The sequence below is a fragment of the Magnolia sinica genome, chromosome 15 (genome assembly GCF_029962835.1).
Source record: "Magnolia sinica isolate HGM2019 chromosome 15, MsV1, whole genome shotgun sequence".
NCBI classification, from domain to species: Eukaryota; Viridiplantae; Streptophyta; class Magnoliopsida; order Magnoliales; family Magnoliaceae; genus Magnolia; species Magnolia sinica.
Genome location: NC_080587.1, coordinates 11,788,472 through 11,805,441, shown reverse-complemented (window position 1 = coordinate 11,805,441; position 16,970 = coordinate 11,788,472). Strand labels below are relative to the sequence as shown.

General features: G+C 38.6%; 1 protein-coding gene across 5 annotated transcripts in view; it reads left to right on the top strand.

The window, feature by feature from the left end:
• Positions 1-16,970, top strand: part of LOC131228008 (uncharacterized) — a 39,241-nt gene that overhangs the window by 11,829 nt on the left and 10,442 nt on the right. For 2 of the 5 annotated variants that reach the window (XM_058223821.1, XM_058223822.1), the window contains exon 3: positions 12,316-12,926. In XM_058223821.1, coding sequence (XP_058079804.1) covers positions 12,316-12,926 — 611 coding nt within the window. Of the gene's footprint in view, positions 1-8,105; positions 8,236-12,315; positions 12,927-16,970 lie in introns of those variants that run through there. The other 3 variants (XM_058223820.1, XM_058223823.1, XM_058223819.1) reach the window with 2 other exon arrangements.

Sequence of the window (16,970 nt, the reverse complement as noted above, 5' to 3'; positions counted from 1 at the left end):
GTTTGATGGTTGATATATGATTGTTTGTATTGCCTTCCTTATATGATGATTGTTATATGATGGTAGTGTTTTGCCTTTCATTTTGTCCTGGATTGGTCAATTTCGAGGACGAATTTTTTTTTATTCGTGGGGAGGATTGTAAGACCCGACCCGAGTTCATATGTGTGCACGTGTGCGTGTGAGTATGCATTTCATTCATCTTGGTCCCGCGGTCCAACCGGTCGAATTCCGGCAACCCGCGACTTTCGGTTAGTGTTTGCGGTCTTCCTCGAGTTCGGTTACTTTGACCCGACTCGGATCGGCCCGTGACCCATGTCATCTTGTCCGTATCAGCGCCGCGGTTCCAATGCCGCGTCCCGTGCATTAATCTGATATGTACATCTTAAGTTATGAGCATCGATCGATATGGGCCATTGATTGTATGATTGGACCCCGCCATGGTTTACACATTTTCCCATGCCCATCATTTCACCTTAGGCTAAGATTTCTAGAAAGGCTATTACCCTAAGCCTTGTTTATATCACCATAGGCCACCATCATTGCCTAGGAGAGAGGGAACTCATCATTACAAGGCTTAAAAGCCTCTCTCTCTCTCTCTCTCTCTCTCTTTCCCTCTCATTTCTCTCTACACCTTCATCTCTCCTCTCCCTAGCAAGCACCCAAACGTCCCCTCCCCCATTTTCTACAATGGGTCACTGGCCGATCCGAGTCGGGTCAAAGTAACCGAACTCGAGGAAGACCGCAAACACTAACCGAAAGTCGCGGGTTGCCGGAATTTGACCGGTTGGACTGCGGGACCAAGATGAATGAAATGCATACTCACACGCACACGTGCACACATATGAACTCGGGTCGGGTCTTACAATCCTCCCCACGAATAAAAAAAATTCGTCCTCGAAATTGACCAATCCAGGACAAAATGAAAGGCAAAACACTACCATCATATAACAATCATCATATAAGGAAGGCAATACAAACAATCATATATCAACCATCAAACAAATGGGGATAGCGCTCTCTAATCTCTGCCTCGCGTTCCCAAGATGCCTCGGCCTCCGAATGATGACCCCACTGCACCTTCACCAAGGGAATGACCTTGGTCCTGAAAATCTGCTACTTTCGATCAAGAATACGAATGGGCTGCTCAATGTAAGGAGCATCCTCACGGACCTCGAGTGACTACCAATCAATCACAGGACTGGCGTCCGACCCACACTTTCGCAACATAGAAACATGGAACACATCGTCGATCGCGGACAACTCAGGAGGTTAAGGCAAGCCTATAGGCCACCATCATTGCCTAAGAGAGAGAGAACTCATCATTACAAGGCTTAAAAGCCTCTCTCTCTCTCTCTCTCTCCTTCCCTCTCATTTCTCTCTACACCTTCATCTCTCCTCTCCCTAGCAAGCACCCAAACGTCCCCTCCCCCATTTTCTACAATCCCTTCTCCTTAAAATACCTCCTCATCTATCCCTTCTCACTTGATCTTAGCCTTTGATCCATGTTGCTTGGAGCCTCTAGATAATGGCGATGTAAGTTTCAAGGTTGATCTAGGTAGGTGCTTTCTTCATCAAGTATATCCTTTCTCTTCTTCATGTAGCTTTTTCTTCCTCATGTAGTCTCTTTCATCTCTTTCATTTGGATGTGTAGGACCCACCAATTAATGGTGGAGATCCTACACAATCATCTAGATGTGGCCATGAGGCCCACATTGTACATGCATGTCCATGCATGGGATTCTTCCCTTGATGGACCCCTTGCATGGGGATTTCCCCTATTTCTCTAGGTATGATGGGTCATCTAGACCCTCGCATGTGGCTGGGATGGCATCCCAACCATTCATCTCAAAGATCTAGGCCATGCGTCACAAGATCTGTGTTGTACAATGTGTTTATATTGTTTTTTGTGGTTGTGATTGTGTAGGGACGGCTCAATAATGGCGAAGCCCTCCCCTGATGGCCAGATGCTCTTCCTTCTCTTTCCTTCTCTTGTAATCTAATGACATTATGTGTGGTCCACTTAGTGGACCTGGATTGCCCAGAAAAGCCCAGTAAGGAAGGGACATCTATACTCAACCTATACCATGGTTTGGATGCCCCTTTTTGCCACCTTAAATGTTCATGCAAGGGTGGGAATTTGGGGGTTTGTTCTGGACAATTGTGGGGCCCACTAGGGTGGGCCATGACACCCAATTTATGGGCCAATCCCTTAATAGGCCCATACATTTATTTTATTCCATGCATGTATTGCTGTCCAGAAATTTTTGGGCAGATTTTTGTTGAACTTTGGGCTTGAATTTGAGACTGATCGGGGGACCTTTTGTACCCATCAAATATGTTTTTCTGAAATGTGGGGATCTCGTCTTGATGTCCCCCAAATTTCAGCCCTATCCGACCCCGATTGAGGCCCCAAAGGTGTGACCCAAGTGAGGTGGTTAGCCTGAAATTTCTGGACTGTTTCCAGCAACTTATCAGAGTGGAAATCCTTAATTATAAAATAAAATTTCCACTGGTGGGCTACATCCGTGGACCCCACCTTGTACTACATATATGAGGGGACCTAAAACATATTTTTCCCAAAATTTTTGAGGCCATTGATCCACCCCATTGGAGGCTCAGATCAGGGTTGTTTATCAAAGTTCTGCACTTAGCAGATTTTCTGGACAGTTTGAATTCCTCAAATTAATTAAAATATTTATGTAAATCCTAAAATTGTGAGATTTTACAGAGGTGTGGCCCACCCATGGTAGGACCTACCTGCAAATTTTCAGGGCCAACAGACCCTTGTGCCAATCGTGGTGCGGGTTGGACCAGGACGCCCAGGCTGGGGCGTCCAACCATGGTTGGTCGTCCACCCCTCACGTGCCCACCATTGGTGTATTTGTTATCCCCATCGTCCATCCATTTATGGTCCATGTGGGTCATGGCCATCTCCCTCAGTGGCATCCACTTTTGAGACCCATTTGGATGAATTTCGTGCCAATTGCTCAGGCCCATAGGTCCGTAAACCCTTGGGACGCCCAGGCCCATTGGACCACATTATATCAATATATCAAAGCAAATGATGAAACCAAGCATAATTATCAATACAGACAGTAATCAAATAAATGTCCAATAAAATCAAATAAGCATTCAATCACAATGAACAATCATTCCATTTTAACTTAATTGAGATAAACATCGGGATCACTCACCTAGGTTTGGTAGAGATGATACTGTAGAACAAATGGTTTGATTTGAAATAAAATTTTCTAAAATCACATAAATGAAATTTTTTTTTGATCTCACTGGTTCACATGGTTGGACCCACCTTTGATTGATCTGAATCCATTTAATTAATCTTACAACAAGATATCTCATTTAAATAAAATTACAATGAATTCATGAATTAAGAGATAACATTGAAAAAATTGAGGTGTTGTTAGAATTTGGCCCTTGGAATTTCTGCAAATTCGGGTCTGTTTTCAGTAATAGTCTGTAATATGAATTTTTATGAAGGTTCAGGCGGCATTCTGTAATATTCTGGGATTTATGCCGGAATCCCCCTGACTTGCCGAGAATATCTATTTTAGTTTTGAAAATTTCAATTTTACGCGATTTGTGATGATTTATGTGAAATTTTGGGGATTTATCTACTTTGATAATTTAGTATTCAAATCACGTTTGATGGATGGATTAAGGCCAACCATTGATTATCACTTAATCAATTTTAATGGACAACCAATGATGATCTTGATCCGACCATCCATACATTAACTTATTACAAATCTTAGTGATTAACATTGATTGGTCAATGCGGCCCACTTGATGGTTAGATCGATCATCATATCTGAATATTGTCATCATCTGATGCCCGGGTTTTGGTAGTCGGTCCAAATGGAATTAGATCCCAACCATCCAATGGTTCCACACAATAAATCAATACATACTTTATTGTCCACAATTACCTCAGATCGATGCTGCCCATCCCATGGTCCGATTAGTATGGAATTTAGGGTTCTAATTAATTTCGTTCTTAGGAATCCGTTGAATGGCGATGATTTAATCACGTGTATTAGATTAGGTCATATGATTCTCTGTGTCAAGTTGTAGCTTGCGCAAAGAATTATATCTTTTCCAATTTATAATTCACACATTAATACTTGAATTACCCGATCAATCTGAATCATTCAATACTATTATCAAATAGAATTACCCTACCCTACTCATAATAAAAAGGAAATCATGGATCTCTTTTAATAAATACGGCCCATTAAGTGTTCGAATGATTCCAAATCCTTAAGATCCTTACGTATTTGCTCCGGGAAAATTAATGGACTGCATGGATTACTTTGTCCATGTCCGAGTTATGAAAATTAATTCCCTGTGCAGAGAGCCTAATGCCGTAGAAATTATAATAGGTAGATGATTTAAGATGCATGATGGATGAGTGGCTAATCCAAGCGGTTCACTATAACAACTACCATTAACAATGATAATACAAAAAATATAAGGTCATAAGAGTACCAACCTTATGGAATTGCACATAGTTTCCTCAAGCCTCTCATTTCTCTCCCTCTCTATGTCACTTCTCTTTTCTTATTTATTTATTTATTATTATTATTATTATTATTATTATTGGTTTAGTTGCTTTGGTGTATTGATATAATTCATGGTTTGGTTTTTTGTATGAATGTATACTGTGATCTGATTACTATGTTGAAGTAATTTATGTTATGATTTTAATACAATGCCACTTGGGACTTGCAAATCTTACTGATATCATTGGATAATATGGAATTGTGGGAATGGAAATGATCAAATGATTTAATTTTCATCAATGTTGTATTATGCTTATGCATCTATCATTGCATGCACAACACGTGCTGAATTCCTGGGGGACCTCCTTGGATGGTATGCTTAAACCTACTTAAATATGAAACGAAAAAAATTAAATCTTTCTTTTTGAGACATGATATCAATATTCTCTCATTATTAATAGGAAATTCCAGATATTCTTTTATAATGTATACACAAATAAATTCCTAAATAAGCAAATAATCTTTATTTGTTGCCTTATTATAAATACCTAACCTTTTATAAATAAGCTACTTATGACTATGAGAACATAGGAATTACTTAATCTACCTGGTATCATTTATTAATGATAGTTCACATCGCTAGAATTAATACAAGAAATAAAACATTGAAACAATTGAATTTTGTAGAAGCAGCTGGCATTTAGGTAACTTGACTCAAGCTGATGTTCATTGATAGCCAAAAATAACGAAATGAACATATGCATACTCTCCAAAAGGTCGACGTATTTAACTCTGCCAGCATCATACTCCCAGTTGAAAGAAACTCAGCTTCTGTGAGTTTGCCAATTTTGTAACTGTGGCAAGTCTTTTTCGCCACTGGATTGAATACCTTGCACATTGTCACAAACAGTTGGAGATATTGAAATCTGGAAGTCTAGGACCGAAAAGGGAATTTGAGATATTTGGTTGAATGATGTGTCTAGGTTAGAATACGTCAACCACAACCACAAGCCTCCTGATCAAATATTGAACCAAGATGTATCTAAATTCTTCCGAGCACCTCTTTCATGCATCTAGTCTTTGTGCTAAAAAGATAGCTCTTGGCTCTCATATTCTTATCTTCTTTAATTTCTTTCTTGTCGAGAAGTTGTTACTTCATTCTCATCCTTTTCCTATTCTTTGAATGATTGAATTTCGGGCGACTCTGAATTCTCTGTGCGAATCCTCCTCAACGTCTTCCTATTGTCTTGTCAACAACCAATTGCCTATAGCATAGATGCCAAAGATGGGTTGACCAAATCATATTTTTTCAGTGTATCTTCTGTCATCTGGTCCTTTATCTGTCTTCATAGCCATCGAATCTCACAATCACTGAATCATAGATCCTTATTGATTTCTTACCCTTTATCCTCTAAAATTGATTTTGCTATTGGGTAGTAAGGAGTCAATTTCTGTTGGAGTTCTAGATTACAAGATTATCAAAATTTGGTTTCTGGGAGAAGACAAATTGTTCTTCTAGAACGCCGTGTCCTTCACCTGTCCAATCCGAAAGACTTGACTAATTTTAATTCTAACTGTTGTTTTGTTCCTAAAAACATTATTGACTTTTCTTATCAATGCCTTTAATGTTACCAGTTGGTATGGCATGTCAATGCATGTGAAGAGGGGAAGGGGGATAGAGATTGAAGAGAGTGTGCGGGCTAGAGGTTTTTAGCTACACAGATGCGGTGGGTGGGTTCACGCAGAGAGGGGAGAGAGTGGTTGTTAGCTACATAGATACGGTAGGTGGGTTCACATAGAGAGGGGAGAGAGTGAGGTTGTCAGCTACACAGATACAGTGGGTGGGTGCACGCAGAGAGGGGAGAGGTCGCGATATACTTGCATGATATAAGGGAAAGTGGTGGTTAAAATCATCATCGCTTGTGATAGGAAGCAAGTAAAATATGAGCCGTAGGTTAATAAGCAGGCATAAATCTGGAATCCCTAAATGACCTTCCCAATTTTCTAAATCCCTTGCAATGTTCCAATAAGCCTTAAAGTTCACCCCTCTCCTACAACTAATTGCATGGCAAAAATTGTACAAAGATACTCTTGTTATACGTAGTAGAGATTTACTAGCATCTTAAAGTTCTATGCTTTTGCTTGATGGTTTAGTTCCTTGTGTCTATAACCCTCATATACCTATAGAAATGTATTTTTTATAGCTCTATTTATGGAGATTTTATGGTTCTTCATTTTTAATAATTTTTTGATGGGTACTCCATAAGTTTATTTATAGGGATAAAAAGAAAAAAGAAAATACATAAATAGGCTTGCTGCAAGCAATGTTTTAAATATCGATGATATCGGCTGATATATCTTGTATCCTACCTGTGTGATACGAAACGCACAAGTAGTAATGATATATCCCAAATGTTCGATCCGATGAGCCTTTTCAATGTCCAATCATTTTTGTTGTTGAAATTATGTTAAATTAGTGTCAAAAGATTACAAATCCATTAGTTCTTCATGTTTTGCATGAAAAATCATGGAGTTGGAGCTTTGATTTCGATTTCCATTGGTTCTTCATGTTCTCCATGATTTTTTTTTTTGAAAATTTTCTTCAACCAGCTGTCAATTGAGACTAATTTTGAAGTATTTAGGAGATTTGATGAACTGATCATCACATACACTGATTTTGAAATTTGAGTTTAGGTGGTTTGATTTGGGAAAAATTCGAAATTTCTCCAATTTATCCCAAATTGCTTCCAATGTCACTCTAAACTTGAAATCAAGCATGTATATGGGTTGATCTACATATTTGTAAAGCCCTTGTCAATTTCTGGAAAATAAAAATTATTTTTTAATTAAAAAAATAAACTTTTAATTATTATTATTTTTTCAAAATTTCCCTTCAACCAACTATCAATTGAGACTAATTTCAAAGTATTTAGAATTGTTTGATGAAATGATCATCACATACACTCTAATTGTTATGCGTTCAATCTGAATATAGTTGCATCAATTTAGTCAAACAGTGCATAGCTTAGAACCCTATACAAAGGAAACATATTATGTGCACCTTTTTTTTTTTTTTTTTTTTTTTTTTGAGATGTTATGATTTAAAAGTGTGTATTAAGGTCTTTTTAACAATCCCTGAAGTTTCATTGAAAAATTCAACCATTTTCCCAATGTTTCCCAAAAAATGCAATAAATTACTCGATACAAATGATATATATCTTGTGCAATAACCAATGCATATCTGTATACCAAGGATGCGATACATAACACAATACTGATATTTCGAACACTGGCTGCAAGAGCCAAAATAAAGGAATTAATGGGCAAAAGAAACTATCCTGGATTGAAAAATACTTATCTCTCATCTCTTATCATCATTGATTAGGAGCAAGACCTAACCATTCCTTGCTCAGCAATACCATCCGCCACACCGTTGGCCTCTTTGGGAACATGTGAGAAGGTCATCGGCTTAAGAGCGCATAAATCTAGGATTTCTTCCACCATATCGGCAACCCTCCATGGATGTGATCCGGTTCTGACCCAAGGTACAACTTTGCTGGAATTGCCTTCGATGATTAGCCAAAATCATCAACTACTTTGATGGCCTTCAACAATGCAACCGTCTATACAAATTTGAAAGACATGATTGCAATAGGGCCCGAGAACTCGATTGGCGTAACAACTGCCACTTTCCTAGCCCAGGGTTCCCAAATGGGTATTGACTGAAGTTCCCTCTGTAACTCTTCATTTTTAGTATGGATAGACAATTTTATGAAATATCTAAGAAAAATAGATACTCAGTATATCTACTTGTAGATGCTTACTTTGTCTTTCTTTTATTTGAATGGCAACCAAGTGTTGTATTTGCACCCAAATAAAAAAAGAAAAAAGAAAAAAAGAAAAAGAAGTACCAAGAAGAAGAGGAAGAGGAAATACAAGAGACAACAATGGGATGGCATGGAATCATCCCACTTCAAGGAGGAACACTCTCCTCCCAAAGACCCCGAATATCATCCCATTTACAGATATTCCCTAAGTCCAATAAGACTCTCACTTTAGCCATTGTGAAGCTCACATATCTGCACTCTCACAATTTTGTTAAAGGTGTGCTGTTGCATTTCCCCATACAGACCAAAGCTGGGACAATATGCTTCATTTTTTCCCGGATGGCCTCCATTACCATTGCTTGGATAACTGCTTCAATAGTTCCAAGCATTACCTACTGCATATAAAAAAGCCTCATAAACTTCCCCCAAAGATAGGCCACAAATTCGCAATTGATCAACACATGGTACACTGACTCCTCATATTTGAGGCATATTGAGCAAGCGTTTGTGATAATCATGTTCATGCCTTTTAAGAGGTTTGCTGATGCAACCAAATTGAAGAGAACAAATTTTGAAGTAGCGCAGCTTCTTGATGATCAACCCATGAAAAAAAAGTTTTTTTTTTTTTTGGAAGATTGTTAAAAAAAGAAGAAGAGATGATCATAGAAGCCCAAAATAAAGATTAGCAACACATGAGATAAAATCCAACAACTAATGCTTGGATCGGATTAACATATGCTAATGAAGGCAGCACATGCTAAAAACCTCAAGAAATAACTTTGCATGTTTATATATTTTTCATTCAAAATATCATCAACTATTCATAAAAGGCTCGTTGCATGTTTATATATTTTTCTCAAAGCAAAAGAACATTCAAAATGACAGTAATATTTCTGGATCCTGTCACAGCACACAACTGTACACACTTTCTATAAATTGGCCACAAGTAAGATGATATTCCTGAAGCCTGCCTGGACTGCTAATTATGAATCATCTCGACAGTCTTCTTGGGTCTATAGGCAGACATGGCCTCAGGTCCGTCTCAATTAATCATTGGGTTTGAAAACCTATGCTTGACCATTCTAGCTATTTTGCCTTTTAAAAATGCTATGTTGTAGTTGTGGCTAAAATCTTGGGAAACATGGTCATAAACTACTTGTACATTGATGTGTGTGCTGATGTCAGACATCGATATGGAAGTTAGATTTGTCGACGTCTTAAAAAATATTAGATAAGAGAAATGCTCCAGTGCTCTCATGGCACTATAACTTATAGTGCTTTTAGTTACATTGGTTCACTTGGACAGTCCAATCAATAGATCTGAACTGTCTATTAACTACAGAACACATTTCATGGACTACCGTGTAAACATCGTGCTGATTGGTGGATCTGCCTGCCTTGATTTGGCCTTATTTTTGATAGCTATCTTTTTCCTTGATGGCATGTCTATGATTGGCCAACAAAAGTGATTCTTTAAAATCATAAGCAATCATTGATTGAACCTAACAAATAGATGAATCAAATTGTTGATAGGACCTATTTTTCCATAAACAATCTTGGCTGTCCATATTAAAGGCCATTGATCAACTTTTTAATATTTGTCAGATTGGTGATGTTCGCATGGTAGTCCATAAAATATGTGTTAGACCTAGTGAAGAGTCTAGACAAATTTATTGGACAGTTGAAGTATCCCACTGCAACTAGGAGGACTAGAACTTGATAGTGCTCTGAGAGTACAAAAGTATTTCTCATTAGATCTTGATAGTATTCTGTAGCATATTTACTTTTAACTATATTCTATAATTATTTGTATGTAAAAATATCCAAAAATAAATATATAATAAAAATAGAGAAGTGATTACATTTGGCCAAATGAACTTTAAAAAAAATCCTGTCATTACACCCATATTCAAGGCATGTATAGGGTGGGCTCCAGCACGAAGACCAAATGGTGTGAAAATTATACTGATCCACTTAGATGATCCAGTCATTAGATGGGCCACATCTGTATTTTGTATTTTAGTTAAATCATTAGCTGTCCACTGATTTTGATTATGTGTATTCCTTGATGAGTGTACTGCTTGATTTTTGCGCTTGGTGATCTTCTTGGTGTGATGCCCTTTTACACAGTTAGGATTTCCTAAATATTTGATGTGTTTGTGGGAAAGACAGGGTTGTATGTGAGGTTTACATACAATGGGGATCATTTCTCATTTGAAAATAAAAATAAAAATCAATTATTGATATGTAGAAGGTAGAAAAATAAAAAGTAATAAAAATAAAACATCCAACTCACTTTGTGTTGTATCTTTCAATCTTGCAGAACCAGATTTGTGTTGACATTTCGCAATTTATAAAAAGGAGTGCCTGATGAGTGATTTGAATCGATTTCGTTGGTCATGGTGAATTCACATCAGGGCTCCCCAGGTGGATGACCTAGATCTCTCACGTGTCATGTTGGCACTTGCGAGGATAGTATGATTTGACTATGCTCGCAAGTAGTGAGCCTTGATGGGCTCTTTGACAATTGTCTATGCTCGCAAGTAGTGAGCCATGATGGGCTCTTTGACAATTGTTTTGTGGCTTCCATTTCCATTCCATCATTTATGTTTTAGAGATTCTCATGACTCTTCAGAGTCCATGATTTATTGATGCAGGACAAATGATCTAACTTAGAATGATGTGGTGAAGTTAAATAATGGATTATTTAAAGCAATCAAAACACAAAATAAACTACTCTATCACAAAGTTAAAGAATCTAAGTAACAAAACATGTTCTATTTCAAAGCCGTAAACAATCCCGCAATGCAAATCTAACAAAATATGAATCGATTAGGATCTATGGAAGGTAGGACTTTCATCTAGCATATAGATTATTTCTACTTCAAGGGGATTCATTTGGTTTTAGGGTTTTGGCTAAACTAGGTTTAGGTTTAGGGTTTTAGATTTTGGGAATTGGGGACTTAGGTTTAGGAATTGGGGATCTAGGGTTTTGAGAATTAGGGTTTTAGAAATCTAGGTTCTAGGTTGGGGTCTTAGGGTTTGGGCTTAGAGTTATGGGATTTAGGAGGGAAAGGATGAGGGATCAAAGAGAGAGGAAAAATGGGAAAGGGCTGGCTGTACGGACGTCTGTATGGTCACGTCTGTACGGTCGCGGGTGGAGGTCCGTACGGTTGTACAGTTGGGGTAGATCTAGGTTGAGGTGGGTTTTTTAAGATGATGGGAATGAGTTTTAAGGAAAACAAAAAGGGAAATAAAGGACTAGAGGGAGATAGAGAGAGAAAAGAAGAGACAAGTGAAGATATTACCTTAAAGCTCCAATCGTAGGAGGTTTTCTTTGTTCAAAGCATAAGAGAGAAATTTTATTTAATGCCTATCAACCCTAGAGCATTCACACGCTAAAGGCTTTATTACTCTATAATATTCAAAATATCCCTTATTGCTAAAAATGTCCAAAATACCTTCTAAATCAACTAAAACATAAAACAACCCATAAAATAAGTAAAAAGAAAAAAACTAAACTAACGCCCCATGATGTCCATTGCCAAGATGGTCCAATGATCAAGATGGACGAATGGTCCGGATGATCCAAAGCGTGAAATCCAATGGTCCGATGGAAGCATCCACTCAAATCCAATGGTCTACATGTGTCCCATAAGCTCCTATATGCAGCCACATGCATCTTCCCAGTGTGGGGTCTTCCAACGCGGCTACATGCTCGATCTGAGCCCCATATAATGATCATCTAACCATAAAGATGCTGGAACTGGGGCCAAAGATCTCCTCCTCCTTTGGTATACTCCAACTGGTGCTCGGATGTCCTCATCATTTATCCAACTTATGCATGATTGCTTTTCGATCAAAGTTAGAAGTACTTCATTCATAAATGGAACATGCGCCATATTTACATGTTTTTGTTTTTTTCTTTTCACATGTTTCTCTAGCTTACTTTAACTCTGTTTGTGCAGAAAAGATGCAAAGGAACGCCGAGGCATCCCTCAGATGCCTCCCAAGTAAGGCATTCCATTACAATATGCAAGATAGCAGAACTACAGTAGAAGGGTTTCCTGAGCTCAAGGATGAAATAAGTGCCCATCCAGGTGGTATGGTGGAAGCAGACAACTCATTCAACAGTGAAACTTTTCTACCTCCAAATGAAGGCTATAATAGGCCTATGTACCGACAAGACTACTGCATGTGGTCGACCTTTCATCCTGATTTCCAAAACATGCAGCAAAATCAATGGAATGCATTCGAGAATCATATCTATCCAATGAATCGGGAAATCCCGTTTTCCGTGGAGAACAGGATTCAGTATGTGCCCGTCAAGATGTTTTCTCAAGCGTACCCACATGACTATCAGTTCCAAGAATTTCAGTACTTTGTGGTCATTGACTTTGAGGCAACTTGTGACAAGGAAAGGAATCCTCATCCGCAAGAGATTATTGAGTTCCCATCTGTTTTAGTGAATAGCGTGACTGGGCAGCTGGAAGCATCTTTTCAGACTTATGTCCGGCCGATATACCATCAACATCTGAGTGACTTCTGCAAGGAACTTACGGGCATCCAGCAAATTCAGGTGATCAAGAATTTATTGCCATCTCCCACCTTTCAGTTCATTATAATATCGGAAACTTTTAGGCTAGCTTAGGTACTTCAGTTTTAACCGTGTACCATTTCTGTGTAACTCTGACATTCCTATTGAGGTTGATTATTTACCTGCGTGTGGTTTCACTCATTTACATCTAATCATAGTTCTGAAAACTGAAAACACAGCCTGATTCAGTGTCCAACTGGGTCAATCCGACTAGAAGACTCAACTGAGTACTTAAATTTTATTTTTGAACTAGAACTGATATGATATGTTTACACCCATTTCCATTTTGGGATTTGAGATAGGACAAGTATGCCATGTGTATTATTTCAAATCCCAAAATGGAAAATGGTGTAAACAAATCAGCAGTGTGGGTTTAAATGGTGGCCCCCTTAAAATGTTGTGCACGTGTAATTCTTGAGAATGCCTGTTCTGAATATGATCAGCTAAAGAGGTCTCCTAGGGCTGTTGCTTAATAACTAGGACAAGGCTATGGTGGTGGTGATGGTGCTGCTACTGCTGCCGCTGATGATGATATGCACCACCACCATCATCATCTAATTTAAGCCTTCCCTAACTAATTGGGGTTGACTACGTGGATACTGTTCCATCATTCTGCTCTATCAAGGAACATATCCTCAGCTAAACTGTAGGTTATCAAAACATTTTCTTACACCTGCACTGTTTTGGGCTTTCCCTTGCCTTCTTATATCTGTCAACTTGTACCAACTCACTCCTTACTGGTGCAGTCTTGGTCTCTGATACACATGGCAAACAGTCCCAAGTCCACTTTCCCTCCTCTTGTTGTCTATTGGGTTTACTCCTAAGTTCTCTCATAGTAATCATTTCTAGTTCTATCCTTACATGTCTTGCCACTCATGCATCTCAACATCATCATTTCAGCTACACTCATTCTATGAAAATGTTGTTCCCTAACTCATTTGAGTTTATGATTCCTATCCCTAAGCCTCTTTTAGTGGTTGTCATACGCCTTAAGTTTAGCCTCATTACTTAGTGTACTTTTTGGCATTTCTATGTTCTTCAAAATTTTCCTTATTTCTAGTCCCTTGCCAAGCCTTGTGATATCATTGTTTTCACTATTAGCCTTTTGGATCTCATTATTCCACCACCAAATTTCCTTCTAAGTGTGGCTTTTCTCTCTACATGCTCCTAAAGTTTCTTTCGTCACTTTCTTAATGTACTCAACTATCTCATCTCATAATGTTAACTTTTTTCCTCAAAGACCACTTTCATATATATATATATATATTGCAAATTTATTGATAAACATGGGAGTCAAAGGCAACCCAAACAATGACAAAAAGGAAAAGACAAAAGCGACAAGGCAAAATCCTAGAAGCAAAACAAAAGAGGAAAAAAGAAAAACACCTAGGAAGAAACCATAAAACTCAAAAGAGAAACAAAAAGAAATGGAAAACAACAAGAACGAAAGACCAAAGACTTAGGAATACACAGAAGGGAGCCCAGGCTAAGGCTGAAAAGATAGCAGACAACACTTAGTCCAACAGCCAAGAGACCAACGAGCTATCCTCTAGTCTGAGATTGGTCACCCAATCCTTGCTGTCTTGGGCTTGAGAATTTTGGAAGGGTGAGCCAAACGGTTGGAAAAAGCTTGACTGTTCCTCTCTTTCCAAATTTCCCAGGAAGTAGCTAAGATTGCTAGCTGCCTACTTGCTTGAAAGCCCATGCTGCTATCATCCAAACCATGCCAAGAGGATATCAAACCATGCACAATGCTCAGCATGGCCCAAACAAAGCCTAACACTAGCCAATTTCCTTCTCTATCAATTTATTTGCCACTAATACCACTCTATCCTTTTAAATTCCACCATGTCCTTGAAGACCTGTTAATTTCACTCCCTATTCCATCTCTTGATATAAACATCAATAACCATTAGCCTATGTTGCAAGGGTAGCAACCTTCTCATTTTTATTTTGAAAACTACATCCTTCTCATTTTTATTTTGAAAACTACATCCTCTATGTATTCTTTCATATCCTTTACTATCTTTACCTACATGACCATCTAAGTCCCATTTATAAATATCCTCCCTCCATTTGGAATTCTTTCTATTAGTTCATTCGTGTCCTCCTAGAATTACATCTTAATTTCTCTAATCCTACCTGTGCGCATATTATGGATTAATGCCATCAATTATCTCCTAATGCAGGGGCATTTTCACATCGGGCTCGAGTGGGGTGGCCTATGTGAAGCGGGGGCACACTCGGGGTGGGCGGCCCATGTGAAGCGGGACCTATGTGAAGTGGGGCCCACCAGGGGGTTCGATCGAGGGCCTGACCTGGGCTATGAGATAAAAGGGATTGATTTGCCACGCTCTATTAGTTTGAGTTTTAGAGCAAGTGGTTAGTTGTCCTGCGTCATCTCCTCGCTTTTTTAGTAGAAGCATTGCCTACTCTTTTAACATCTGCAACATTGTCCTTCAAATCTGTCTACTACTATCAGTGCTTTATTTCTATCATTATCCTTTCCTAATTAACAAAGTTTGGCCACTATTAGTGCTTTATTTCTATCATTATCCTTTCCTATTTAACAAAGTTTAGCCTCTCACCACATGGTCTGTTGTACATAAACTAATATTATTATCGTTCACTTCATCATACCAATAACTCCATACCCGTCAAAGTTCTTAGACTCCATGTGGCAAGACGAATCTTGTCCTCCTGGATTAGCTTCCTTACCTACATGTCAAAGTGGTGTAGTGACCCTTGCCTACTTCTTGCCTCAATTGGGCACCATGCAACGTGTTGCCGTTGGTGGACGCTAGCCAACCCCTTGCCCATTTCTATTTGCTTGGTAACATCATGGTGGGCCCTGTCAAAATTAAGAGCATTGTCCCATGCAATTCCCTTTTTTACTGTACAGTTGGAGAGGGACAACGAGACTTTTTTTGGCAGGGTCCACTGTGATGTGTATCGAATCTACTCCGACCATTAGCTGTGCAATCCTAGTTTAGGCCTAAACCTAAAAAATCAGGCTGACTTGTGATTCAGGTGGGCCACACCAAAGAAAATAGTTGGGAGAGAGATGTATACCCTTGATATTTACAGGGCCCATAGTGATGATCATTTGATACCCACTTCAACCATTGGATGCCACACCAAAATTTAGTCTCGGGGCCTAAAAATCAGGCCCATCCATGATTCAGGTGTGCCATACCAAGGGAAACAATTTGGAGGGTGATCATTGCCCTCTTCACTGTCTCTAGTCATGTGTCCACCTTAATCACCGATGGGTGATTTTTGGGCCCTTGGTGTACCATGAGGTGATGCACTTGGTGTTCAGGGTGGCCAACCCATTTGCTCACACGCCCACCTAACTGGCCGTGAAAGAAATGTAATGGAAGGTAGTGGGATGACAATTATATCGATTAATGATGCAGCTTTTTAAAAACCCTTTCGAAAAAGGAACTGGAATATAATTCCATATTAATCAGGCAATTTTTATTTTATTTTATTGTAAAATTCTCTCTCTCTCTCTCTCTCTCTCTCTCTCTCTCTCTCTTTTTCTTTTTAATCTTTTGAACTCTGAGTGTCTATTAATGTATTTTTAAAGATGCCCTGAAGTTTCATTGAAAAATTTGACCAATTTCCCAATGTTTTCCAAAAATATCTCTACATTATATGTACGTGCGATACCCATTATGTTTCCGTATTCCAGGGGTGCGATTCATGCGTCGATACCAATAGTGAAAACATTGGACATTATATGATCCTCTTATCCACTTAAATGTTTGAAGTCTGCTTATTAGCAGATGAACGTGCCTAGTATATGTAGGTATATTGCTTAGTTATATTGAACCTTTATTTTTGAAAGATTCTGTATGCCTTTAGGAATCACTTTTTCCCTTTACTATTCTTAAAAAGGCTTAAATTAACAACTAGCGATGTTGATGCATGACAATTAACCACTTGCTCTAAAAACTCAAACTGATAGAGCATGGCGAATCAATCCCTTTATCTCATAGCCCAGGCCCCACATCCCATGGG